At 44.0% G+C, this 23015-nt stretch overlaps 1 protein-coding gene across 2 annotated transcripts in view; it reads right to left on the bottom strand.

Moving 5' to 3' along the window:
* Nucleotides 1-23015, bottom strand: part of GK5 (glycerol kinase 5) — an 831314-nt gene that overhangs the window by 82800 nt on the left and 725499 nt on the right. For both annotated transcript variants that reach the window (XM_069618275.1, XM_069618276.1), the window contains 2 exons: nucleotides 22791-22885; nucleotides 1269-1372 (listed from right to left, as the gene is read on the bottom strand). In XM_069618275.1, the coding sequence (XP_069474376.1) occupies nucleotides 1269-1372; nucleotides 22791-22885 (199 nt within the window). The remainder of the gene's footprint in view (nucleotides 1-1268; nucleotides 1373-22790; nucleotides 22886-23015) is intronic.

Raw genomic sequence — 23015 nt, 5'->3', positions numbered from 1 at the left:
AAGTAACAAGTCAATTCTTTGGCTTCCTCCACAGCCTACACCTGCAAATTAATCAGGGCCTATAGACCCTACCTCTCCAAAACCAACTGTATCACTCTAGCCAATGCCTTAGTAATGTCTAAGTTGGACTACTGTACCACCTTATATGCAGGTGCCAATAAAACTTTAATAAAATGCCAATATTGCAGAATAATGCTCTTACAGCAGCCTTGGACATACACAGTGCATATATCCAATATCAGGAAAGACAATCACTGGTTAAAAATTAGTTACAGAATCCTCCTTAAGACGCTTTCTTGCACGCATAAAGGACTGAGCAATACTGCGGCCCCATATATTTCGGCTAGACTGACCAGAAAATCCTCTAGTCACCACACTAGAGCTTCTAACCATCTCTTACTAGAAATTCCCAGATTCAGACTAACTAAGGCGGGTGGAGCAAGCTTCCCTGTTAGAGCTGCCCGTTCCTGGAATGCACTCCCCACTGCATTGAGAGCTGATCAACCCTACTCCAGATTCAGATGTAACGTGAAAAGCTGGCTCTGGACCAATGAAGCCCACTAAACTGTTCCCCTGCATTAGGCCCTGGATCATTGCATGTAACTACCATGATATTCCTGAAACCTGTACTATAGATTATCTCACCACCTCCTGTATGATGCGAAGTACCCACACTTCGTATATCTGTACTGTAAATGCTGTAATAACATGTAATGTATCCACTGTATGTACCTAATGTATGAAACCAAGCTTAAGTATTCTTGTTACCGCTGCGCCCGGCTACCCCAGGGTTTGGAGCGCATTATCAAATAATAAACTAAACTAAACATTAAAATGTGATCATTTCAACAGTTCCTATCTTTACATCACCTGAGCTGTGGATGCACCTTACAATCCAGTGCTTCAAAAGGCTCATAGCACCACCATCCACTTTGTGAATGGTATCTACCTGCTGCAGATGCATTGGCAACAAGATACAACCGCAGGATGAAATTACATGGTGGTCGAGAAAAGCATGCTACAAGAAATTGCAGAAATGCCTATGATCATTAAGGAGTCACAAATAATATGGTCCACCTCTTCTTAGGTTGAGAAACACAAATCCTCAAATTCAAATGTTGGGAGTGCTGCACACACATTTTATTTGTGATCTCTCTTACAGATCATGTGTGTAATACTGAACTTTCTCAAAAAACCCCTTTAATAGATACACATAGGTGTAGAGGTAGCAAAGAGAAGGGAGACAGGCCAGGAATGTCTATACATACCTGAAGGCTATGGATTCCAGTATGGCTCGAACAAGATGCTTCTTGGTGGTGGATGGCTTCAAGCCCATGAACGATGCACATGCACGAGGATCATTCACTGGAGCCTACAAAAGATAGTTGACAGTAAGAACCACATACCGGTCACAGTTGCAAATGAATTGAAAGTAGTAACTGTAAAAAGAAAACACTTACATAAGATCAAAAAGAGGCCGCGTAGTGAGAGGGAGAAAATTAAGACAGCATGTAATCAGTATGGTGAAATCAATAACAACTCAAAGTGATATTTCACATATAGTGTACAAGTTAATCATTAAAGTGTCCATCTTGTATTCCCTCTGCTCTCACTAGAACGACTCCCAGATACCACCCTTATGTCCAGTCACAAATGCGAATGAGTGGTAGCAAACATAATGGAAATGTGTCAGATGATGTAATTAATCTGCTGATGTCAGACTACACAGGACACTGAATTTCTGAGCCACTTGCCAAAACCTTGCACTTAATTACTGAAGCTACTATATATCCTGCACACCCAAACCAAAACAGACCAATGTAATGGTAAATTGATTTCCATGTCCTTAAATTCATCTTTCAAATAATGAATATAGGGAAATGTGTACATGTTGTGCGTGGCTTCCATAAAAACTTCTCTGTTTTCTGAAAGCTGTACCTTCCTACTGTGACATTATGGCAGTTGATTATGAAATGATCAACTGCTATGACGTCACAGCAAGAGATACAGCGTTTTACCTGCAGGGATTTTTCCTCTCCCTTTTTATGGTTGCCATGGGAACATGCTATTTTCTATCTTGTGTAGGGTCCCCTCATGTCCTTTCTCTACACTCACACTTACAGCAGAGTGTGGAAAAGGGACACGGGACCCTGTATATTTTTTTTTGCAGTTTTTTTTATTTTTTATTAAAATGATATAGTTTATACAATAAACTTTTCATTTTTCCACTTTATATTTTCGATACTATACATTCTTTGGAAAAATTCAATATAATCACGTGCCTCTTTTCGTTACACAAATAACAAAACAAAAAAATAAAAAGGGGAAATTCAATTCTAGCTTCACATTACAAATCTGTGGAAACAAAGCCTGTTCACTTCCTTATACTATATCTTTTTTTTTTAAAAACAATTTTATTAAATATTTAAGCAAACAACACAAACCAAACTTGCAGTGTATACAGTAACATTTCAACTATACATTCTTTAATCGCGTTCACTGCTCCCCTTATCCCACCTCCCGTTACGAGCCTATTTCTACTGATGTTCTATTCTTGCATCTTGTGATAGAGTATTCCTTTCCGAGGGTTCTGATGGGTCTTGCATTGACCCAAATAGATCTGCTATCAGTAGTTTCCAGGCCATCAAGGTCTCAGCCTCCTCCTCCCCCCAGCACTGCTATCCTCTTGCCATACCATGGTTTCCGCCTCCGCCCATTTCTGTAAATCTTTCCACCATACCTCCAATCGTGGTTTGTGGCATGTCTTCCATCCCATAGCAATTCTCTTTTTCGCAAGCGCATATGCCAGATCTTTCAGTTTGCTTAGGTGCCCAAGTTCACGTGGCCTGGAGAACCCCCCCTAGCAGGCAGGCCCACACTGTGTCCACCACAATCTTGATACCCTTTTCTGCAAGTTTATGTGCGAACTCCCCCCAGAAGCTTTCAATAATCGAGCATGACCAAAACATATGCACCATGCCCGCGTTCTCCTCATCACATTTAGGGCATGCTTGCCGTCCTACATTTTTTAACTTGGCTATCCTCTTGTGTGTCAGATACGCTCTATGCGTAATATACAGTTGCATTTGTTTAAGTCTTGCGTTCCTCGACACCTTCTTGTGATACCTTTGGACTCGTTCCCACATCCCATCCTCCATCTGGGCTCCTACTTCCCTTTCCCATTCTAGTCTTAGCTGCGCCACCTCCTTTCCCACTTCGGACATCATCATCTCGTATATTCTAGATGTCTCATGCCCCCCCTCCGCTATATCATATATTATGTCTATAGTAGCGTCTGGTTCTTCCAGTACCAGTTCGGGCCACGCTCTCTTGATCTGCCGCACCAGTCTATGGTACGTGATATATTGGCCAATGTGTAGCCCAGTTTCCGCCCCCAGCTCCTCAAAGTCTGCTATAGTCCCATCCTGCCAAATATCCCCCATTGTCTCTATCCCAGCCGGCTCCCAGCGGTTTCTGATTAACTTCCTTAACTGTTCTTCTCCACCCGCCAGTGCAACCAGTGGCACCTGTGAGGAGCACGGGTATGGGTTCTCCATCAGTTGACAAGCCCTACGCCACATCTTCCACCCGAGTACCATTATCTTTGGGCGCCCATCCATTACTGCTGGGGGCAACCACATAATCTCCTTCAGATAAAACAGGGCACAGTCCCGCATGAACAATCTGGTTTCAGATGCGACCTCCTCCGAGAGCCATTTAGCCACATATTGCAGCTGACTTGCAACGTAATAGACTTCATAATTAGGCAATTTTATACCCCCTTCTCATGAAAATTCTGCAGCTTCCAGAGGGCTACCCTGTTTCGTGTACCGTGCCACAGGAAGTCCCTGCACATGCTGTCCAGTCTACTGAAGAACTTCTTTGGTATCAAATACGGGATGTTCCCGAAATAATGCAGGAGCCTAGGCAAAACCACCATCTTTAACATTGCACCACGTCCCATCATTGCTAAAGGCAGCTTTACCCAGAATCGCATGCAATTCTCAATTTTCTTGATGGCTACCTCTGTATTGCACTTGTGCTCTTCTTCAACCGTGTGGTATACATCTATTCCAAGATAGCGAAATGTCCTAGCTGTACATGGTACCTGCAACAACGGTAATTGTTTCGGGGGGATCCCTTTATATACACCTAATGGGAACATGCTAGACTTCTGAGGGTTCACCGATATACCAGACATTTCCGTATACCTTCTCATCACCTCCAAAATATATTGGAGGTTTTCCTCTGGGTGCCGCAAATACAATAGTATGTCATCTGCATATAGGGATATCAAGTGTCGTTCATCTCCCACCGGGATGCCTATCATGTCATATTGTTGCCGTAAATAGATCGCTAGGGGTTCCAGGGCCAATATATAATGCATGGGGGACCATGGACAGCCTTGTCTGGTTCCCCTTCGGAGTTTCCACCTTTCTGATATCACCGACCCTGTTTTAACTCTGGCCAACGGTTCACTGTATAACATTTTAGCCCACTGTAGATATCCTGGACCCATCCCATAGCCAGCAAGGGACGCCAACAACCATGGCCATTTGACCGAGTCGAAGGCCTTTATTGCGTCCAGCGACAAAATTGCCAGTTCGTCCTCACTTTCGTTTCTATATTCAATGATTCTGTGGAGCCTTCTAAGATTATTGGATATGTTTCAGTTGGGGACATAGCCCGTCTGGTCCGGATGTATTAATTTGCCTATGACTCTTCTTAGCCCGTTTGCCAAAACGGCAGTCAGAATTTTACTGTCTTGATTTAACATCGACAGGGGTCTATAGGAAATGGAAATGCAGCTATGCCCTGGCTTGTTAGGTTTGGGAAGTGGTATTATAATCACTTCTCTGAGTGACTCTGGCAATCTGCCTAGCTCATACGCCTCATTCAACATGTCTAGCAGCGGGGGTAGCACCTCATCCTTAAATATTTAGTAAAATTCACTTGGGAGTCCATCAGCCCCTGGCGTCTTGCTAGTTGGCAACTGTCTCACCACCTCTTCTAGCTCCTCTAAGGTAATCGGTGCGTCCAGCTCCTCCCTTTCCTCTGCACTAATCTGCGGCAATCCTATGTCCTCCAGTGTTTCTGCTATCATTGCATGATTATCCCCTCCATCGTCCCCATATAGCAGCCCATAATAGTTTGCAAATTCCTGATTAACTCCCTCTTGGGTATCCACCACCCTTCCGTCTTCCCTTGTTATTGATCTGATCGGGGGTCTAGGGGTTTCACTCTTATTTAGCCATGCCAAGATCCTTCCTGGTTTATCTCCTCCTGCATGCTGTCTCTCTATCTACTTTTTGTAGTTAAGGTTACACAACCTCTCCCAGTGCCCTGCAAACTTTTGCTGCAGTCTTAGTATCAGATCCGCGTCCTGGCTGGTACTGTCTTCTCCCCTATGTGCCCTTTCCAGTTCTCCTTTGGTTTTCTGCAGGTCCGTCAGGATCCCACCCTGCAACCCCCTAGATTTGGCTATAGCCACTCCTCTCATCACAACTTTGAAAGCCTCCCACAATGTGCCCGCCGAATCCACACTGCCCGTATTCATCTCAAAGTAGCTAATAATCTCTTCCCTCATGTCCTCGCTAAAAAGGGGGTCTCTGAGCGCCTCTGCCCTGAGGTGCCACGTCGGGATTCTTGCTCTCGGGGGACAACATTGCCATCTAAGGATCAGGGGCGAGTGGTCCGAAAGGACCCTAGCTTTATATTCAACTTGCGTGATCTCTGTCAGTATCTCTGGAGTGACAAAGACATAATCCAGCCTTGTGTGCAGTTGCTGCGGGGCGGAATAATGCGAGTATTGCCTCTCGTGAGGATGGCGCGCCCTCCATACATCTTCCAACCCAAAGTTTTGCAGCAGCGTCTGTAGTGCTTTAGCCAACGGGGTAGGCCTATCCATCTTTCCATCCGCTCTGTCTACCCTAGGGTTTAATACACAGTTAAAGTCCCCTCCCCAGATCACCACACTCCCCACACACATGCTAAGATTGTTGCACAGGATTTTACAATATGCCGCTGTATTCTGGTTCGGGGCATACGTATTCACAACACTTATTTCCCTGTTTCCCACCAATACCCTCACCACCACCATCCTCCCGTCCGTCTCGACCAGCGTCTCTAACAGCTGAAAAGGGACGTGTGGTGCCACCCAGATGATCACACCCCTGGCGTAAGCCGAATATGGCGAACCCACCACAGTTCCCTTCCATTTCCTCCCAATCATCTCCATTTTATCTTGCGTTAGATGAGTCTCTTGTAATAAGGCAATATCTATCTTCCATCTCCGTAGGTATAGCATAACCTTGTTTCTCTTCAGGTAACTATTGAGTCCCCTGACATTCCAAGTGATTATTTGAAGATCCCCCATGGCATGTCAGAGTCCCTCTTCCTCCCCCGCCCATGCAATCCAACTCCAATCTCTTAACTCGTCTATATAGGCTCGTACCCCAACTTAAACTTCCCCTAACTATACTCACAACAAAGTTGTGCAGCTCCTACCTAGCAGGGCATATATCGCTATATCCGGAGGGCGCTGCCTCTTGTGTTCGTCAGCCCCATTCTGCTCGCTGCCCCTGTGGAACTGACCACTTCCACTGTTCCAGCCACCGCCCCCACAACTGCTTGTGTATCCGAGGTGGAGCCACTGTATCAATGACTTCAGTCTCCAGAAGACGTCTTTCACAAGCCCTGCTGTGTCCCGGGCGTACTGTGGCACTATAACGAGCTCATCTGCATGTCATGTCGGGCACCACTCATCTAGTGAACCAATGTACACAGCAACCATACTTTCCGTTCACTGACACCAGCTGAGTGTGTGCCCCGAATTTCAGCACATATGTTCTGCTCTGTGGTCCGTTCTGTGTGTCGCTTATCAGACTGCCGCGCTTGTGTCAGCCTCTGGTGGTCACTCGCCTCAGTACCAGTTACTATACTAATATCTGTTGAGGTTCCTCTAGGCGGTAAACTCCTCGCATCGGGACACTTTATTCAAATTCGCTGTCCTTCGTACCTTTCTGATCTGGGGAATAGATCTCTTGTTCCCCTCCTGATGTTCCCATTGAGACTCTTCATACAGCGCTCGTGCCGCTCTACGGTTGTGCAGTGCTTTCGTATTCCATCCGAAATCGCAGTGTTGTGGTTTGCTGTCCACGTTGTGAATCCCCTTAGTAACCTTAATGTATCCGCTTCCTGAATCACTGCTCCACTGGCAATATCGCCTTCGTTGTGCATCTGGTCTCCTGCAGTCCTGCACAGTTACTTTGTATCTATGTTGCGTCCGCCACCATGTATCCACATTAAGTTGTTAGGCTCCTCATCCGGGCCATCCGGGTGTTCTGCGCGCCAGCCGCCGGGAGGAGACGTTCCGGGCCGGATTGACACTGCAGCTATGTGAGGTACCGGGCTTTGGATGGCCGTATATCCTCCCACACTCTCCCTTTTCCGTCGGTGGAGCTCTTAAAGGCTAGCATCTGTGTTTCTTGATCTGTTGCTTATCGTAGAGTTACCTCTGCCATCTCGTGTATGCAGCAGCGCTTACGAGCCTCCGAACTTCCAGCTGCTCCGCACAGCGCAGTCTGCCCTTTCTCTCACTGCAGAAGGTTTCTCACGCTGGCAGTCCAGTTTGCAGCCGCCCTCTTTGTGGTCCTATTTATTCTTGTGTCGACCCACCGCCAGCCTTGTGTTGGCTTATGTTAGCCTTCCGTTCACTCTGCATACAGCGTAGCGGCCAGTCTGCATTTCACTTCTTTGTTCTGTAGGCGCCATCTTGTTTCCTTCTCGCCTTACGCTTTGCAAACTTCAACGGCCCATATTTCATTCACTTTGCTGCAAATTCCATCGGATGTGCGGCCGCTGCATGCCCCACTTGTTCATGCTTCTGTGGGTAACAATTGAAGCTTAATTTCAGGATCTTCACGCGTATTTTCTTCCGGATCATCGACGGATCTACAGGAGCCCCCAGGAATCACAGCCTACTCCGTGACCATGTAGCCACGCCCCTCCTTATACTATATCTTATCCAGGTCCAAGATATTTATAATGAATTGCGTGAGGGTAAAAATTGTTTTTTTTATCGTGCCCACTCATCAGTTGGCCCCATCTTGCGGCAGGCGCTAGCTGGAACTTTTCAATTCCAAACAGAGATCCAAATTGGGCTTGCTTCTGAGCCAGTGCCGTACATGACATAATTAGATGGTACAGTGTTTCTGGTTCCTCTAGTACCAAACAAAACCGGCAATAGTTTTCTACAGATGCGAGCTGCTTGATTTTAGATAATCTTTCTCGGGTCGGGATTAAGTTCAATCTGATCTTTACAAAGCAGTCCCGAATTTTTGGATCTGGAAAAAGACATAGGTAGGCTGGAAGTTCATTGATGGATCTTAAATCAGCACCACACTCAATGTCCATGTAGTATTTAAATTTTTCTTCGCATGTTTTCAACCAATCATTCCTTTGCAATTTAATTTTAGCCTGCTGTGGACGATATAATAACATATCTAGAGATATGTCTTCCTTTGTTAAGTTTGCCTTAAGTTGTTCTGTCCATCGCTTCAGGAGTGTATTATCCAAACTAACCTTCGTACTCTGTAATAACTGGATAGATGGTGTTTCTTCATCAGTCAGCAATTTTGGCAGCAGATCGAATTGTTTTCAATGCATAATGGAGACCAGGGATTGGGTAGCGATTTCGTGCCTTATCCGTGGCATCGGGAAATTCTTTGGCAATCGCAATATTTTTCTCCAAAATATGGCTTCTAATTTTAGCCAATTTATGCTACCCGCTTTCAGCATAGCTTCGCTCCCATAGGTGATAATGGGGATCACCTTTTGTCGATAGAACGTGATAACTGGCTTCATCGAGAATTTGCCATATTTTCTTGCCAATAGACAGCCTTGGCGGGCCAGCGACTGTATTTTCCCTTCCATATCAGCCGCCCATTCACGCTCGTTTTTAGATTGATTAATTAGGACTCCTAAGTATTTAAAGGTGGAAACTTCTTCAACCGTTTTATTGTCAATCTGAAATTTACATATCTTGATGTTAGTGCTCACATTGGCAGTGAAACCAGTCTGTCGTATTGCTAATCAATTCGTTTCTTTAGCCCAAGTCTTTAGATTCTTCTGGAGAAATGACGCCAATAACTTGCCTAAAGGGTCCAGAAGGGCTACTGGCCGATAATTAGCTGGGTCATCACGTCTGCCTTGTTTGAAAATAGGAATCAGGTTGCTTTATTCCATGATGACGGGATCTGATGTAATTTGTTAATGAGGCTCACAATCTGCACCATCATGTTTGACCAGGCAACAGGATCTTGTTTTAATGCTGCATTAGACAGGCCATCAGGACCGGGGGCTCGTGAGCCTTTCAAATGCTGAATTATTTTGATGATATCTTCAATTTTCCATTCGAGGTTCCATTTTTGTACGGTCTTCTGCTGATACACATCCGCTGGTTGATCTTTATAAAGGGTGGAGAAATGATCAATCCATTTTTCTTCTGTAACATTTGATACCATCTGCCATTGATATTGAGCATTATTATTCAACAGTGAGCATGGATCTCTTAGGTTCCGATTTTTGAATGTTGTCAATATCATTTCAGCTTCGTTTTGTGCCATCACCATTAAATGCGATTTCTTCCAGTTGTTTAGGCTTGTTTTGCTTTCTTGATCTTTGCGAAATTTTCAGGATTATCGTTCTTTTTAATAGTCTGTATGGTTTTCTTAAGCAATTTTTTTTTATCAGCCAATTCCCGGTTTTATTGATGTTTATGCGGTGGTACGGGTGCAAGAGAACATGACTTCTGAAAGGGGACCAGGATCCAATCATAATTCAATTTTATTGCATCATCTAGGACTGCTTTTTTGAACAACTGTGGCAATGAGCTCACCCGGGACTTGCTTATTCTTAGTTTCGACAGTTTTGAATTGACCGAGTTGTAATACAATATCCCTCTTCCTTTGATGCAACACATTTATTGCTTCCATTGTCACCATGTTGTGATCGCTTTTCTGGGATGGAAAGATCTCTATTTTTGAAATTGATTGGTGCAAATGCAATGACATAAAAATGTAGTCAATGGATAATGCCGAATTCCCACGATTCCATGTCGGCAGCCATGTGGGACCATTCTCAGTGGACTCATTATAAAGTATCAGATTACGGCAATCTGTTTCTTTCAACCATCTTCGTGCCCATTGTGAAAGTTCACCTGAGGCTTTTCTTTGGCCTTTATTATCTAATAGGTGGATATTCATGTCTCTGCAGATGATCATCTCCAAATCTGGATATTTATCTCCTATTGTGTCAATTGTTAGAAAAACAGCATCCAAGAAGATCTCATCATTGATAGCAGCCGGATTCCAATAGATGTTCATGATCACCAGATAGCTTAAGGAGGATTTCTTATTCTTGTATGAACTCTCAAGAGTCGTAATATCGTGGATTTTTAAGATGTGATCAGACTTGCTGAAGGCCGGCCTAAAGTATTTTGTATGGCCGGGTTCACGAGTGTCATATATCCTTCACAACATGGCGCATCACTCAGCCATGTCTCTTGGAGACAGATCATTTGAAATTCTGACAATTCAGGAACTGATTGGTTGAAAAGATGCGAGTGGCCTCTCGTATTCCACGAGCATAATGACCACTTAGAGATGCTTTCTTTGATTGGTGGTTATGAATTTTGGTTCAACTGTTCTTGACCGATGTCATGGCTGTCATCGAATTCTTGTTGAAACGGATTTCTGTATTGCACTTTCCTTTGAGCCCCTCTGTCTGTTTCTGGATATAATTCACTGGTTCCAGAGGGCTTGTTTCTTTCACTGTGCGTGATGGGAGTGGTATTTCTCTTATCTAAACTTCGGACTTGATCATATCTTGCGTTATTTCTCCCAATAGCGATTGTTTGGCTTTCATTCAGATCAAACTCGTTGATCTGCACACAGGAGAATCCCAATTTTGTTAGCAATCTCGATGTTGACAGTATCCTGTTCATCATGGTCTTCTCCCAAGGTCGATTCTTACATTATCTAGTCGAGTTTCTTCATCAAAGATCACCCACTTTATATCTGCTGACTCGTTATCTTTTAACTGGGGGATGGCCTTCAATAGTAACAGAACATTTGTACGATTCAAGATTAGCATGTTTGTCTCAGGCTCTGGGATTTTTCCATGACCAGGGAGTCGAACCATTCTTATGGCAAAATTCGGTTTGTGCGTCATTGGTTCAACAAACATTGGGAGCTTTAACTCATCGAATGGTTCATTGAGTGCTCAGGCAGGACAGACACTCTCAAATGTGTTATTATGCGAGTTGGGAGATCCTCTCTCTGTAATACTCTCGTTCTTCACTGTGGACACTTCAGATTCAGAGATTGACCTTAGCGACAGAATGTTTCTCTCTGAGCAATCTAAAGATGCGTCTGAGATCTCCTCACGTGATAGTTCTAGAAATATTGGTGCTTCATCATCCTCCCTTGGGCATTCATCAATCACAATGTAGTTTGTATTGTTTTGACTCAAGTGGCTCGCAGAGTCAATTGAGTCAGAAGAATTGATGAAAATTGACAGATACAGCAAATCTTCGAGTTTGGGTTTCCGTAGAGGATTGCTTGCTCCAAGATTGTATCTGTCGAACTATGAGTTGTGTTATTCTGGATGAAACCTTTTGCCCTCACTAATACTGGCTTATAGGTTGATGTCATTGTTGCCGGTTTCACGGCAGAGGGGCCATTTATATTCCGCAAAAATGCTCTTGAGCCTGTCTGTTTAGGCTGCTTTTTGTTCTTTTTAGTTTGTTCTTGAGTGATACCAGTCTCTTTTCCTTTTTTCAAGAATATTTCAAAAGCATCCACTGTTGGTATCTTGAAGTAATGGGGCATACGGTGAGAGAGATTAAAGTATATTTATTATCATATGACTTATAATAATAATAACTTATTTACAAAAAGATATAATGTTCAAATAAGGGGACATGAACGAGCGTCTTCTCTCTCCTTCTTCCCTTCTGTCTATTTTAGATTTGTCTTTACTTAGTACCATTCCCGCCTGATGCAGTTTCTTGAGTACTCTATTCAGTCTCAAGTTATGTTCATTTCGATCATTGGCATAAACTAGTACATCATCTTGAAAAAATACAACCCCTCCTTCTTCACCTAGGATCCTATGCATAACTCTCTGAAAAGCTGAGGCAGCAGAGATCAGGCCAAAGGGCATCCTTCGATATTGATAAAGGCCTTCTGGCGTTTATCAATATGAGGTCCAAGGTAGAGAATATCTTTGCAGGCCCAAGCGTCGATATAAGTTCTTGTATGTTAGGCAAGCCTATCTGGGATTACGCACTTGTTCAATTCTCTTATGTCCACACACAATCTCACTCTCCCTGAAGATTTTCTCACTACTACCATCGGTGAAACCCACTCAGCAGCGTCAATCCTCTTGATTATGCCTTGGTTCTCCAGCTCTAGTTCTTCCTTGACTTCACTCCTGAGAGCCAAAGACACATCCCGAAGTTTTTGGGGATTGGGTCTGGAGCCTGACTTGAGTAATCTGCAATGGGAAAACCCTTTTAAACAACCTATTACATTATCTTTGAATATTTCATCCTTAATCTTCTGAATGTTCTTCTCACTCACTCCATCAACTTGAAATACTGTGTCATTGGCATTAGGGTCCAAACGCACCTTCAACAGCTTCTGATGAGTCCAGCTGAGCAAGACAGTGTCCCCTTTCTTGGAGACATATATGCAACCATTTGCTTGTCTGTCCTTGGACTCTATGGTGGCCATAAACCACCCAATTAAGTCTATTCTAGCTCCACTATAAGCTCTGGGCTTCACATCAACTTCACATAGATATTCTGGACCACATGTTCTCCACACATCCTCGGGAATCAGGGTATATTTGGCACCCGAATCAACCATCATCGTAACAGGGAAACCGTTCACAGATATCTTTGCTCTGGGACTTTCAACTTGTGCGCCTTCATTGGAGACCATGAATAAACATTCTTCTTCTCCATCGTTATCCCCAATCCAATTAAAGGTTGAATCCTCATGTTGACTATTCCTACAACACTTGGCAAGATGTCCTTTGCCACCACACTTCCTGCAGATAATCTTCAGAGCTGGACACATTTGACTGTTCACCCAATGGGACGGACTGCCACACCTATAACATCCTCTTTGTTTGGTTCTTCCCCTTCCACTCCGGGAACTTTGTCCCCTTATTGATGTTCTCCACCTGGTGCGGGTGCCCTATTCGTCTCAGATCTTCTCGCTTCCAGTCGATCGGGTCTTTTCACCGGTGCACGATTTCTGCACACTTCCGATGTCCCAGGACTTCTGCGTTGGAGCGTGTTGGAATTAGATGTCAATCTCTTTCTTCCATCCCTTATCACTCCTATTTCTTCATCTTGGTCAGACTGTATAGAACTGATTGATGGTTTGACTGATATGTCCTTCACCCTGCTCTCCAAGGTTAGTACAGACGTTTCTGTGTGTTTGACGTCTTTAGCCAGCCTTAAAACCGTATCAAGTGAAGGATCGTCTTCAGACCAGAGTCTCTCTCTGACTTTCCTACTCCTGCATTCAAGCATGAATTGGTCCCTGATCCTCTCTTCAAGTTGCTGATTGAAGTTGCAATTACGGGCCAAATCCTCAAGGCAGTGACATATTGTTCTACCGTCTCATCCTGTTCTTGGATCGCTTTCCAAACTTATATCTTTCGAGGATGGTACTAACTTTCTTGTCATAGTGTTTGTTGAGTTTTGCGATGGCTACCTCCTATTCGTTCATGTCCCCTGATTCTTCATCTAAAAGATCTGGGAGGTCCTCATATTTCTTCTGTCCTGCAGGACCCAAACAGTGCAACAACAAGGATTTCTTCCTTTCAATGCTCTAGGTTGCACCACAGACAACATGTGCATAATGCTCAAATGATTTGAGCCAACGTTTCCAAGGGAGTATTGGTTCTCCTACCTCTGGCAGGAACATGTGAGGAGGTGGAACTCCCTACATCGCCATGTTTTTTTCTGAATGTATCAAATTTACGTTGTGAAGTAATTTGTTGTGGAACTGTGAATATAATTGTTGTAATGCTGTTACAATTCTCAATGTTCAATTTGAACAAGTCAAACAGTCTTCAATATGTATTTGATGGTTCACTGGGAGGAGGATGAGCACAAAGAGTAATGAAGATCATCACGGCAAACAGTGGGGAGCTGGAAGACTGCTGAATGCTGTATTGATGTGTGTTTAATTTCGTGAGGCACGTGATCTGGCACAGATTTAGTTTTATGAGGCGCATGATATAATACAGTTCCTTGTTTTATTTTTTCAACTTGCTTTCGTTACTTGGCAGCAACGGTCACTCACAACCACGTAGAGCCCGCCCTTCTCCTTATTGCAGGCCAATGTACGGCTTGTCGGCGGAAACACGCCTTCTTTAATATTCTTCCCTCTCGGCGGCCAATGAGAGACCTTGTCAGCTTGGACGGCGTCTGTGGCAGCTCAGACGGTAGGCTGTGCCGCGATAAAGGCGCTGGCAGGCTCGGAACGGGGAAAGTGTTTAAAGTGTCTCCGTTGGAGAAATGGAAGGAGTGGCAGGGGTGCGCACAGGGAAGAGCAAGCAGGAGCAGAAGGGCAGTAGCCGGGGCGAACGGAAGGCGCTGCCGCTCCTACTTCACATACCGCCGGAGATCCTTCTCAACGGCCGAAATGGATGCAGTGATCCTCGTCACCAATAAAGTAACAGGCATACGGTGAGAGAGAATAAAGTATATTTATTATCATATGACTTATAATAAGAATAATAATAACTTATTTACAAAGATATAATGTTCAAATAAGGGACATGAACAAAGAGCGTCTTCTCTCTCCTCCTTCCCTTCAATCGTCTCTTCTCTCTCGTATTCCAAACTGGAACCCTTCTTCCTCCAGTCTCGCTCCTTCATCTCGTGCATGTGCTCGCTGACCTTTCGCGTGCTGTGTACTTTGGTGTAAAGACACTACATATCTCTACCTCCTCTGATGGCAGAGGGTGGAGAGGGGGACAAGTCGCTACTGCTAAAGTTGTATCATCGCTGAAGTTGGTATATAGTGATGTTGGTTGCTTACATTCGTTCATGGCAATATTTCCTGGTATGATGAAGTTAGGTTCAATCAATGGTGCCTTCTTGTGTGGGGCTAAAACTTTTTGGTTAGCTGGTAGTACTTTTAGCCATGCAATCATGTCTGCAGTCAGTTGTTGATTCTCAGATCTTTCTTGCTAAGCGATTTCAAATAATCCTCCTTGCCAGATACGTGATAATTCGGCTTCCTGATCGAGGCGCTTTTCAATGTTCACAATAAAATTTTCTATAAATATTTGTTTAGAGTGAATCATTGCCAGGAGGGTTGCTTGATCCTTTATGATGTTGTTAGCTTCATGTAATTTCATAAATGGGATCATCGAATGAGATATGATTGATATTAGCATATTTTGGAGGTCCACCGTCGTTGTGGGGATCCTCTGATGTTGGCATTCATTCTCCTCATCAATAATTTTAGATTTTCTTTGATTTTCTTCTAGTTTACTTGGAGCATTCTGTTTCTCATTCCAGTTCACACTGCAATTGTTTGTAGGAATGCTAGTTGCTTTAGGATCCTATTGAGATTGGTTTGTAATAACATCTGGCACTGATTCACACGTGGGGAAAATCTTTAAAGATCCAGGTTGTTCTCTTTGTTTCTTCATTACCACCGCTGCCGGAGTCGACGCGCAAAGTGGTTCACCTTTCCTAGGTATCATGGAACCGAAAACTTCATTTCTTTTATCAATATCAGATATTAGAGATTCAATTTCAGTGATATCCTTGGATAGACGAGCTGTTCTCAGATTTTGGAGTAGGTATTTGCTCCACAGTGTTTCCACTTACTTTTGAGTTCACATGAAATTGCAGCCATTTCAGTTTAGCACGTTTAGCTTTTTCTTTCCGAGACAAATTTGGGGTGTCGCTGAAGTCCACCACTCCCTGCTGCTCTTTTTTACTCGGTGTATGACTCTGTGCCGCTAGAGATGCTAGATTGTCAGCTATTGCTAATTCTGTTTGTAATATTCACAGTTGACTCACTGGAAAAGATGTCTAGGCAAGGACGGCGTGCTGTGTAGACTCTAGGCCTATTTGGACGTGAGGTATAGCATCCATCTGTATGGACTGTGTATCACTAGTTTGTCCACTCGGTTGTGCGCATACAGCCTCTGTATCTTTAGACATATAGGGTGTAGACTGGCTCCTACCAGACTCTCGCTGGTGTTCTGTGCCCAGTTGATTTCTGAACTCTTCTTCATACAATTGCACTGGAAATTGGATATTCTATTGGTAATTTTCCAATCTGTTGGTCGGCACTATTAGTAGTAGGCAATTCTATGGTGATGACAGAGCTGACGGGGCCATTGACTGTCTTGAAGATAAGGAACCCATTTGTTTCATCCATATGAGGCGGAACAAGGTATACTATAAGTCCTTTTTCTTGAATGGGTGAAATTACCTTGTGTGTTTCGAGGGATTTTGGTGACTGAGTCAGGTTCTGTAGATTTAGACTTATCGCTTCAATGCCTAAATATCATTGGCAGTCACTTTAAAAGCCGGCATTGGGAGCCCGTTTTTTTAGACCTTGTTTTAATAATGCTTGCTCAATGGAAATCTGTGTAGATATGAGTTGCATTGAGTTATTCAGCAACCCTTTTGGTCTGTAGTCTTGTACGTAGCCAGATGTAGAGGCTGCCTTAAATCTGTACACAACCTTTGTGGCACTATTTGACACTGACATAGTGCTTAGAGGGTTGTTTTTCTGCCTCAAAAGGACGTCAGTACACTGGACCAACGTTGATTCCAATGGACTGCGAATAAAGCTTTCACGCTTCAAAAAATGGAATCTGCGAGATCAAAAGGAGATTTTCCCCGCAGTCTCTCGCCTGGATGATTTGGTCAATCGATCAAAAGTTGTCTCAGAGTTACCACTTCTCTAGTACATTTGTTACGCTGAAAAAGCAGTTCACAGTTTTTAGGCGCATCAGCTTTCTAGCGCACCGGGGGTCAATTTGCCGTATTACTTTCTGTTTTATTCCGAATGGGCAATGCAGCACCTCCGGCGTCTTGCTAGACGGGCTATGCAATGCTTTAACAGCGCCTATCTCCTGTGCCCTTACTTTACCAGTTAGCTTATATATTCTATTTGTGGTCTCGAGTGAATCCTACAACATCGGATGCAACAATCAGGGAGATGGGTAACTGGCTGTAATGCGGAGATGCAAACTTACCCCCACTCTGCTTGTCAGTTCTGCTCAGGACGGTTACAAGTATAGTGCATCAGCCGTCCAGGCTTGTTCGTTAGGTCCGACAAACTTCAATCAGCACGAATCAACGAACCAGCGAAAACAGCCAAAACAGTGAGCTGCAGACGCCCTTAACTCCGCAGTGGGCTTCACGCCGCAAGGGCGGGAGCATTTCAATTTTAAACTCCTCTTCCTGGAGTAGGCGGGGCTGTCGATCTTAAAGGCACCAAGTTACAAACCGCAGTTCCAGCGGTCTGTTGGGTAGACGTTCAGAATCCACAGTCAAATCACTCACAAACTGAATACTAAGGGGCAAACACAGTCCAGACAGCCAAAACAGTGAGCTGCAGACGCCCTTAACTCTACAGTGGGCTTCGCAGGTTTTTTTACTGCACATTTTTCATCAAAAAAACCCATCGAAGTTTTAAAAAATGTATTCTTACCAAAAACCCACATCCTATACATATAATTTTTTAACCCCCCCCTACCCCCCCCAAGAAATTCGATGGGTTTTTTCGATAAAAAATGAGCAGTAAAAAACCCCGCAAAAAAAATCTCGTGATGAAAGGACGCTGTACCAACCAACAAGAGCTAAGCTAGAGATGTCCTTGAGATAACCTTGAATCCCGTTGATGTAATGTAATCCAGTAGTGGATAGCTAACCTTCTATACATTAAAATGTTTTAGAACAAAAAAAAATGTGAATACACAGATCCTCATTTTTTTTTACTGCAAATCTTAACATACCATTCTAATAAATGGAGATGCTAGAATCAACATGATGATTGTTACGTTTTGTATGTTAACAGACATTATTTGACGCACCTAGCACTGGCAAGCCAACAAAAGCAGCCATTTACAAAAGGGGCAAAGGGCTGGAAGCAAATCTTGCTTTCTCATACATTTACAACATAGACAATATAGGACATGAATAGGAAATCGGATGAAATAATAGAAAGTCTAACTCCACTGCACCAGCTGGTACCGTGGCAAAAAAACATGGACACAAGATACTTTGGTTACTATACATTTCACAACACTAAATAGATTTCATAACTTAGAAAAATTCGTAAAAACAATGACATCTTTTTATCTCTCTCTTACACTAATACAACAGTCTGATAATGTATGCCACTATTTGCTCAGTTTATCACAGCCCTTAATTTGAAAATAAGTGCCCGGGCTCAAATATATCGCACACCTGTGCCAGGTCGGCGTGGTAGCTCACTGCCCACTGATGCCCCAACCCACTGCAGCTCTCAAAAGTGTGAAACTATTCTGGGTTGTAGCAGCAACTCCCACTGACTCATTGGGGTGATCTGTGACCTACTCTGCAGATATTCGATTTACAAATATGAATCCCCTTGGAAGGGGACACCAAATGCTTCTTTATTAACACAAAGTTCCTCTGATTCTACAGGTGGCAAGTGGAACATTTTGGTTGTCTATCCACAGAAAATAAAGCAAAGGTACTTTCTTACTATTGTGAAGTGATCCTCACTGACCTCTGTGCCCCACTATTGGCACTGGCGACTGTGCGGCACCAACCACAGTCATGTACCAGTGTGTGCATGTGACTTCATGAGTTGGCGCCATGAGATGTGCCTGCATATGGGTGCATGAGGCCTTGCTTAAGAAGGGCCTTCATGTTCCCGCTGAGGGATCCAGCCAGCTGAGGTTCTGGAAAGCCAGTGTTGTATTAAGACTGGCACATAGTCAGCTGCACCGAAAATCCTAGCTGCCGCGCTTGAGCCTGCATGACATGCCCGAATAAGCCATTCTGCTGCAGCAGTGCTGCCAGTTATTACACTAGCGGAGCTGCACCAATGTCAGGTAGGCTGACTAAAGCAATGTGCTGGTATGACCAGCACAAGCACTCGCAACTGTCACATTCTGGCTGATTGTTATTTAAGAAACTGGATAACGATCACGCTGTTGTTGCTCAGAAATAAGTCCTGGGGCTGAGTTCTGGCAAACACCCACTATCAGCCATTACCATTTCACACTTCCTACTAGCTAGCCTTCCTACTAAATCCTGTCTCTCCTGTAGATCTCACTAACAGTACCACATGCTTTCCCACCTACCGCAGCTTCCTTCCAGCCACCTACCTTTGCACTATCTGCTGCCTCCAACCTTCCACTGCCTCTAACCAACTCACCCACTACTTTCAACTCACCCCCTTGATGAATCCCGACCCCCTACCAACTCTAGCCTCCTACCAAATCCTGCTTCCTGCCAGCACCAACTCTTATCCCCTAGCAGCACAAACTCAGTTTGTCCCAACATGGTCTTTGTCTGGTGAAATAATGAAGAAACGCACTCCCTGAAGGTTATATGCTCGCTACTGGTTACTAGTTTAATCACTTGTTATTTTGACAGCATTTTGCATACAACAGAACTGTCTGCACAAACGTGCTACTAATTGACCAAAATGAGAAATAAAACGAAATCTGTCAGTGTATATCTTTCTTGAACTCCACACATTGGGCCTCATAATATGTTTGGTGGTATCTCAGCGGTAAATCTGCTGAGATACCACCAAACTGTATTACCATTACCGCCACTTGGTCCAGCGGTATTACCACCGGATTACAAGTGGCAATAGGTGGTGTTAGTCCCCATTAATTGTAGTATATAGGACTCCATGGGGGATTTTGGCAGCATTACCTCTGGCGGTAATACCACCAAAATGGCCGATTTTATACTGTAAGGTGGCAGAAATATCTCCCGGTTCTTGCTGGAGGTTTTTCCTCCACCTTTCCCCAAACTGTAGTTGGGTGGTGCGGTAATGCAGCAGTAACGGTATTACTGCCGCTTATTTACTGCACCGCCCAACTTATAATGAGGCCCAGTCTCTGAATAAGTAGTGGTTTCTAGCTCTTAGTTAAATATCAATGACTCAAAATGCTTTCCCAGTTTAAATCACCTGTAGGCATGCCACTTGACAAGAAGTATTGAAAAACATCTGCTCTATAGGCCTTTGGTATGAACATTGCCACTCTAAGCCCCCACAGGCAACTGATTTTGTAGCGAATCCTATACAACTTTCACTGTCAGTCCCTTTCTACCAATACCATACCACCTACTAACCTCTGGCAACCAGTAACATCCACCTCAAAAAAATTCCCCACAAGTGACTAAACTCTTCTTCCAACGAAACATGAACATCTGAGGCATGCCTCATACTAAATTCCTTCTACTCACTTACCCAATCCTCACACTCCTGTCTTAGTTTACTCTACTAAATGTAGACTTCCCACCAACAATTGAAACTCCCATAATTCTCTTCGTTAATTAAACCCTGTACTTGCTAACATCCTCTACTAACCAGCTGAGCATATTTAAATCACACCATAGTCAGAAAGAGACTGAAGAGGGAGCCCGAGACCACCCCCTCCGCGCTCCCAAGTTCATGTCAGGATGAAGAACTAGAAACCCTCGCAGCCATTAATCTTATGCTGGATAAATCCTGAGTGCGCCAATAATCGATAAGTACACTGAAAGATATCCTCTCAGCCAGCCAAACAGGCCGAATACAACACCAGTCTTCCTGTGTGTGGGAGAAGAGCCAGTGATCGTGGACAGCGACACCTATATCGACAATCTTGACTAAGCACCAAGAAGTCATGTTACTGACGTCATTAGTGACCCCATCACATAGCAGCGTCAGACATGAAGCACATGTGCAGTCCACAATGCACCACATAAACACACACTCGTATACATGAAGAAAATTAGCATACAGTTCTATAGCTAGAGGACAGATACACATACATACTGTCAATGCTTTTATTATTTTGTCATCAGCCAAATGCGGTAACATGGAACCGCAAGGCACAAGAGATCCTGGGCAAGCGTGCTGATGCTTGGAGCCAATGTTCGCGTGGACATACAGGAGTATATATGGAACCTGATCGAACCACGTATAGCTAATCCATAGAGAACGTAGTATAACATGGACAATGTAGAAACCACATTATAAGGTTTAGGAAAATTACAGCAGGCCTCAAGCCACTGAACACGAGACGAGCAGAGCTAAGGGCTGCACAGAAAGCAAGACGCATGGGACAGGCCCACAGCCAAGGTCAGAGATATGAAGACACATTCCAATCCCCAGACGACAAAGGACCAGCTGCAGAGAAACTGAATAAATCCTCATAATTGTGAGCTTCGGAACTCAAATTCTTGGTCTCTAAACACGTGGTGCAGCCAAGCAAGACAATGGACAGTCATCCACGGTGAGAAAGAGGAGCCCGTCTCAGCAAACCAGACGCAGATCGCAACAAGTTACAATACAGACACATAATCGTTCACATCACCTTGAAGAGGGTGTACAGTGAGTTGAGAACTCGATCGAGGGCAGCAGCTCTAACCAATCACACTTTAGTATTCCAGGGGCTGATGGCAAAGGGCAGGAACCAATGGTAAGCCTACTACTCTGCAACAATGCAATAGTTAGTTCTTGGGGAGGGGACAGGCCAGCCTCCTGACATGCAAGGACCAGTAGAATAACACCTCTAGGGTCCACTATAGGTGGTAGGAACTCTCAAGTGACCAATCACCCGTGGTAATAGGTTTTAAGGGGAAGGGCAAGAGTGATGACATAAGAATGCTAGAAAACCGGCCTGCGTGCCATGGCACCTCGAGCTGTACCCGACTCTTGCTGTGTTTGTGTACTGATCCCTGTTAGTTTTATTTGCAATAAACCGCAGTTTGTACTTGCCGTCTGACCGAGCCCTGTGTTTATTCTGGGGAGGGTGTTAGGCCCTCTGAGTCCACGGACCCCCAGCATCGCTCTGGCATACCTGGGAGTCCTACCCAGCAAGACTAACAGTTAATGTTGGTTATCTGTTACCTTGCACCACCCACTAACATCTCCTAACTTCCCACTGCACATCTTCTGCAACCTTCCACCTGCAATTACCCATTACATCCCGCCCTCTACTAACTAAAACAGCTTACTAATTCTCATTGTGGTCTCATTAAAACCACTCACTAAAGTTAACCACCTACTGAAAAATCCATTCTTCTCACTCTCTACCTTCTATCACCTGTCACCAACTGACTCTGAAAACCCGATAACTTTGGCCTCCTACAAACCTCCCTGACAGTTGCCACGCTCTAAAAAATCCCTATTGACTGTTGCCTCCTATTAACGGCAGACTCCAACTAAGTGCTATATCCTAACCCCAGTCGCTAGTAGGTCGTACCTTCTCCTACTGTCACCCAGCCGTTGCTAACTTCGCCCTTCTACCAGTTCTGACACCTACTAATACATAATGGGCGCTAGCTCCTACTCTAACATCCGGCAGGTTGACAGACCAAAGTTTAGCTCAAGCACTGAACAAATCTCCATTTACCACTAATGGATTTTGAAATACTTTTCATAGAGCAGGTAATAGCACTACATCCTACAAGCATCTTTTGTGAAGGGATTAGTCATGCTACATACATAAACACTTACCTGCAACCCACTGAAAGAAGGAACAAAATATACGCCATCCGAATCGGGCAAACTTTTTGCCATTTTTGCAGTTTCATCAGCATTGTCAAATAGATCTGAAAAATTGAAAACAGGAGATTGGCCACATAATTAATAAATCAAATTAAAGCTTGCTGCAAAATATTGACCTGTAAAAAACACAGATTTAACTTCAGGAGAAAAGAAAGGTTTGCTCAGTATTTGTAT

The sequence above is a fragment of the Ambystoma mexicanum genome, chromosome 10 (assembly GCF_040938575.1).
Source record: "Ambystoma mexicanum isolate Mex_15411 chromosome 10, UKY_AmexF1_1, whole genome shotgun sequence".
Lineage (NCBI taxonomy): Eukaryota > Metazoa > Chordata > Amphibia > Caudata > Ambystomatidae > Ambystoma > Ambystoma mexicanum.
This window is presented reverse-complemented; position numbering and strand designations above follow the sequence as displayed.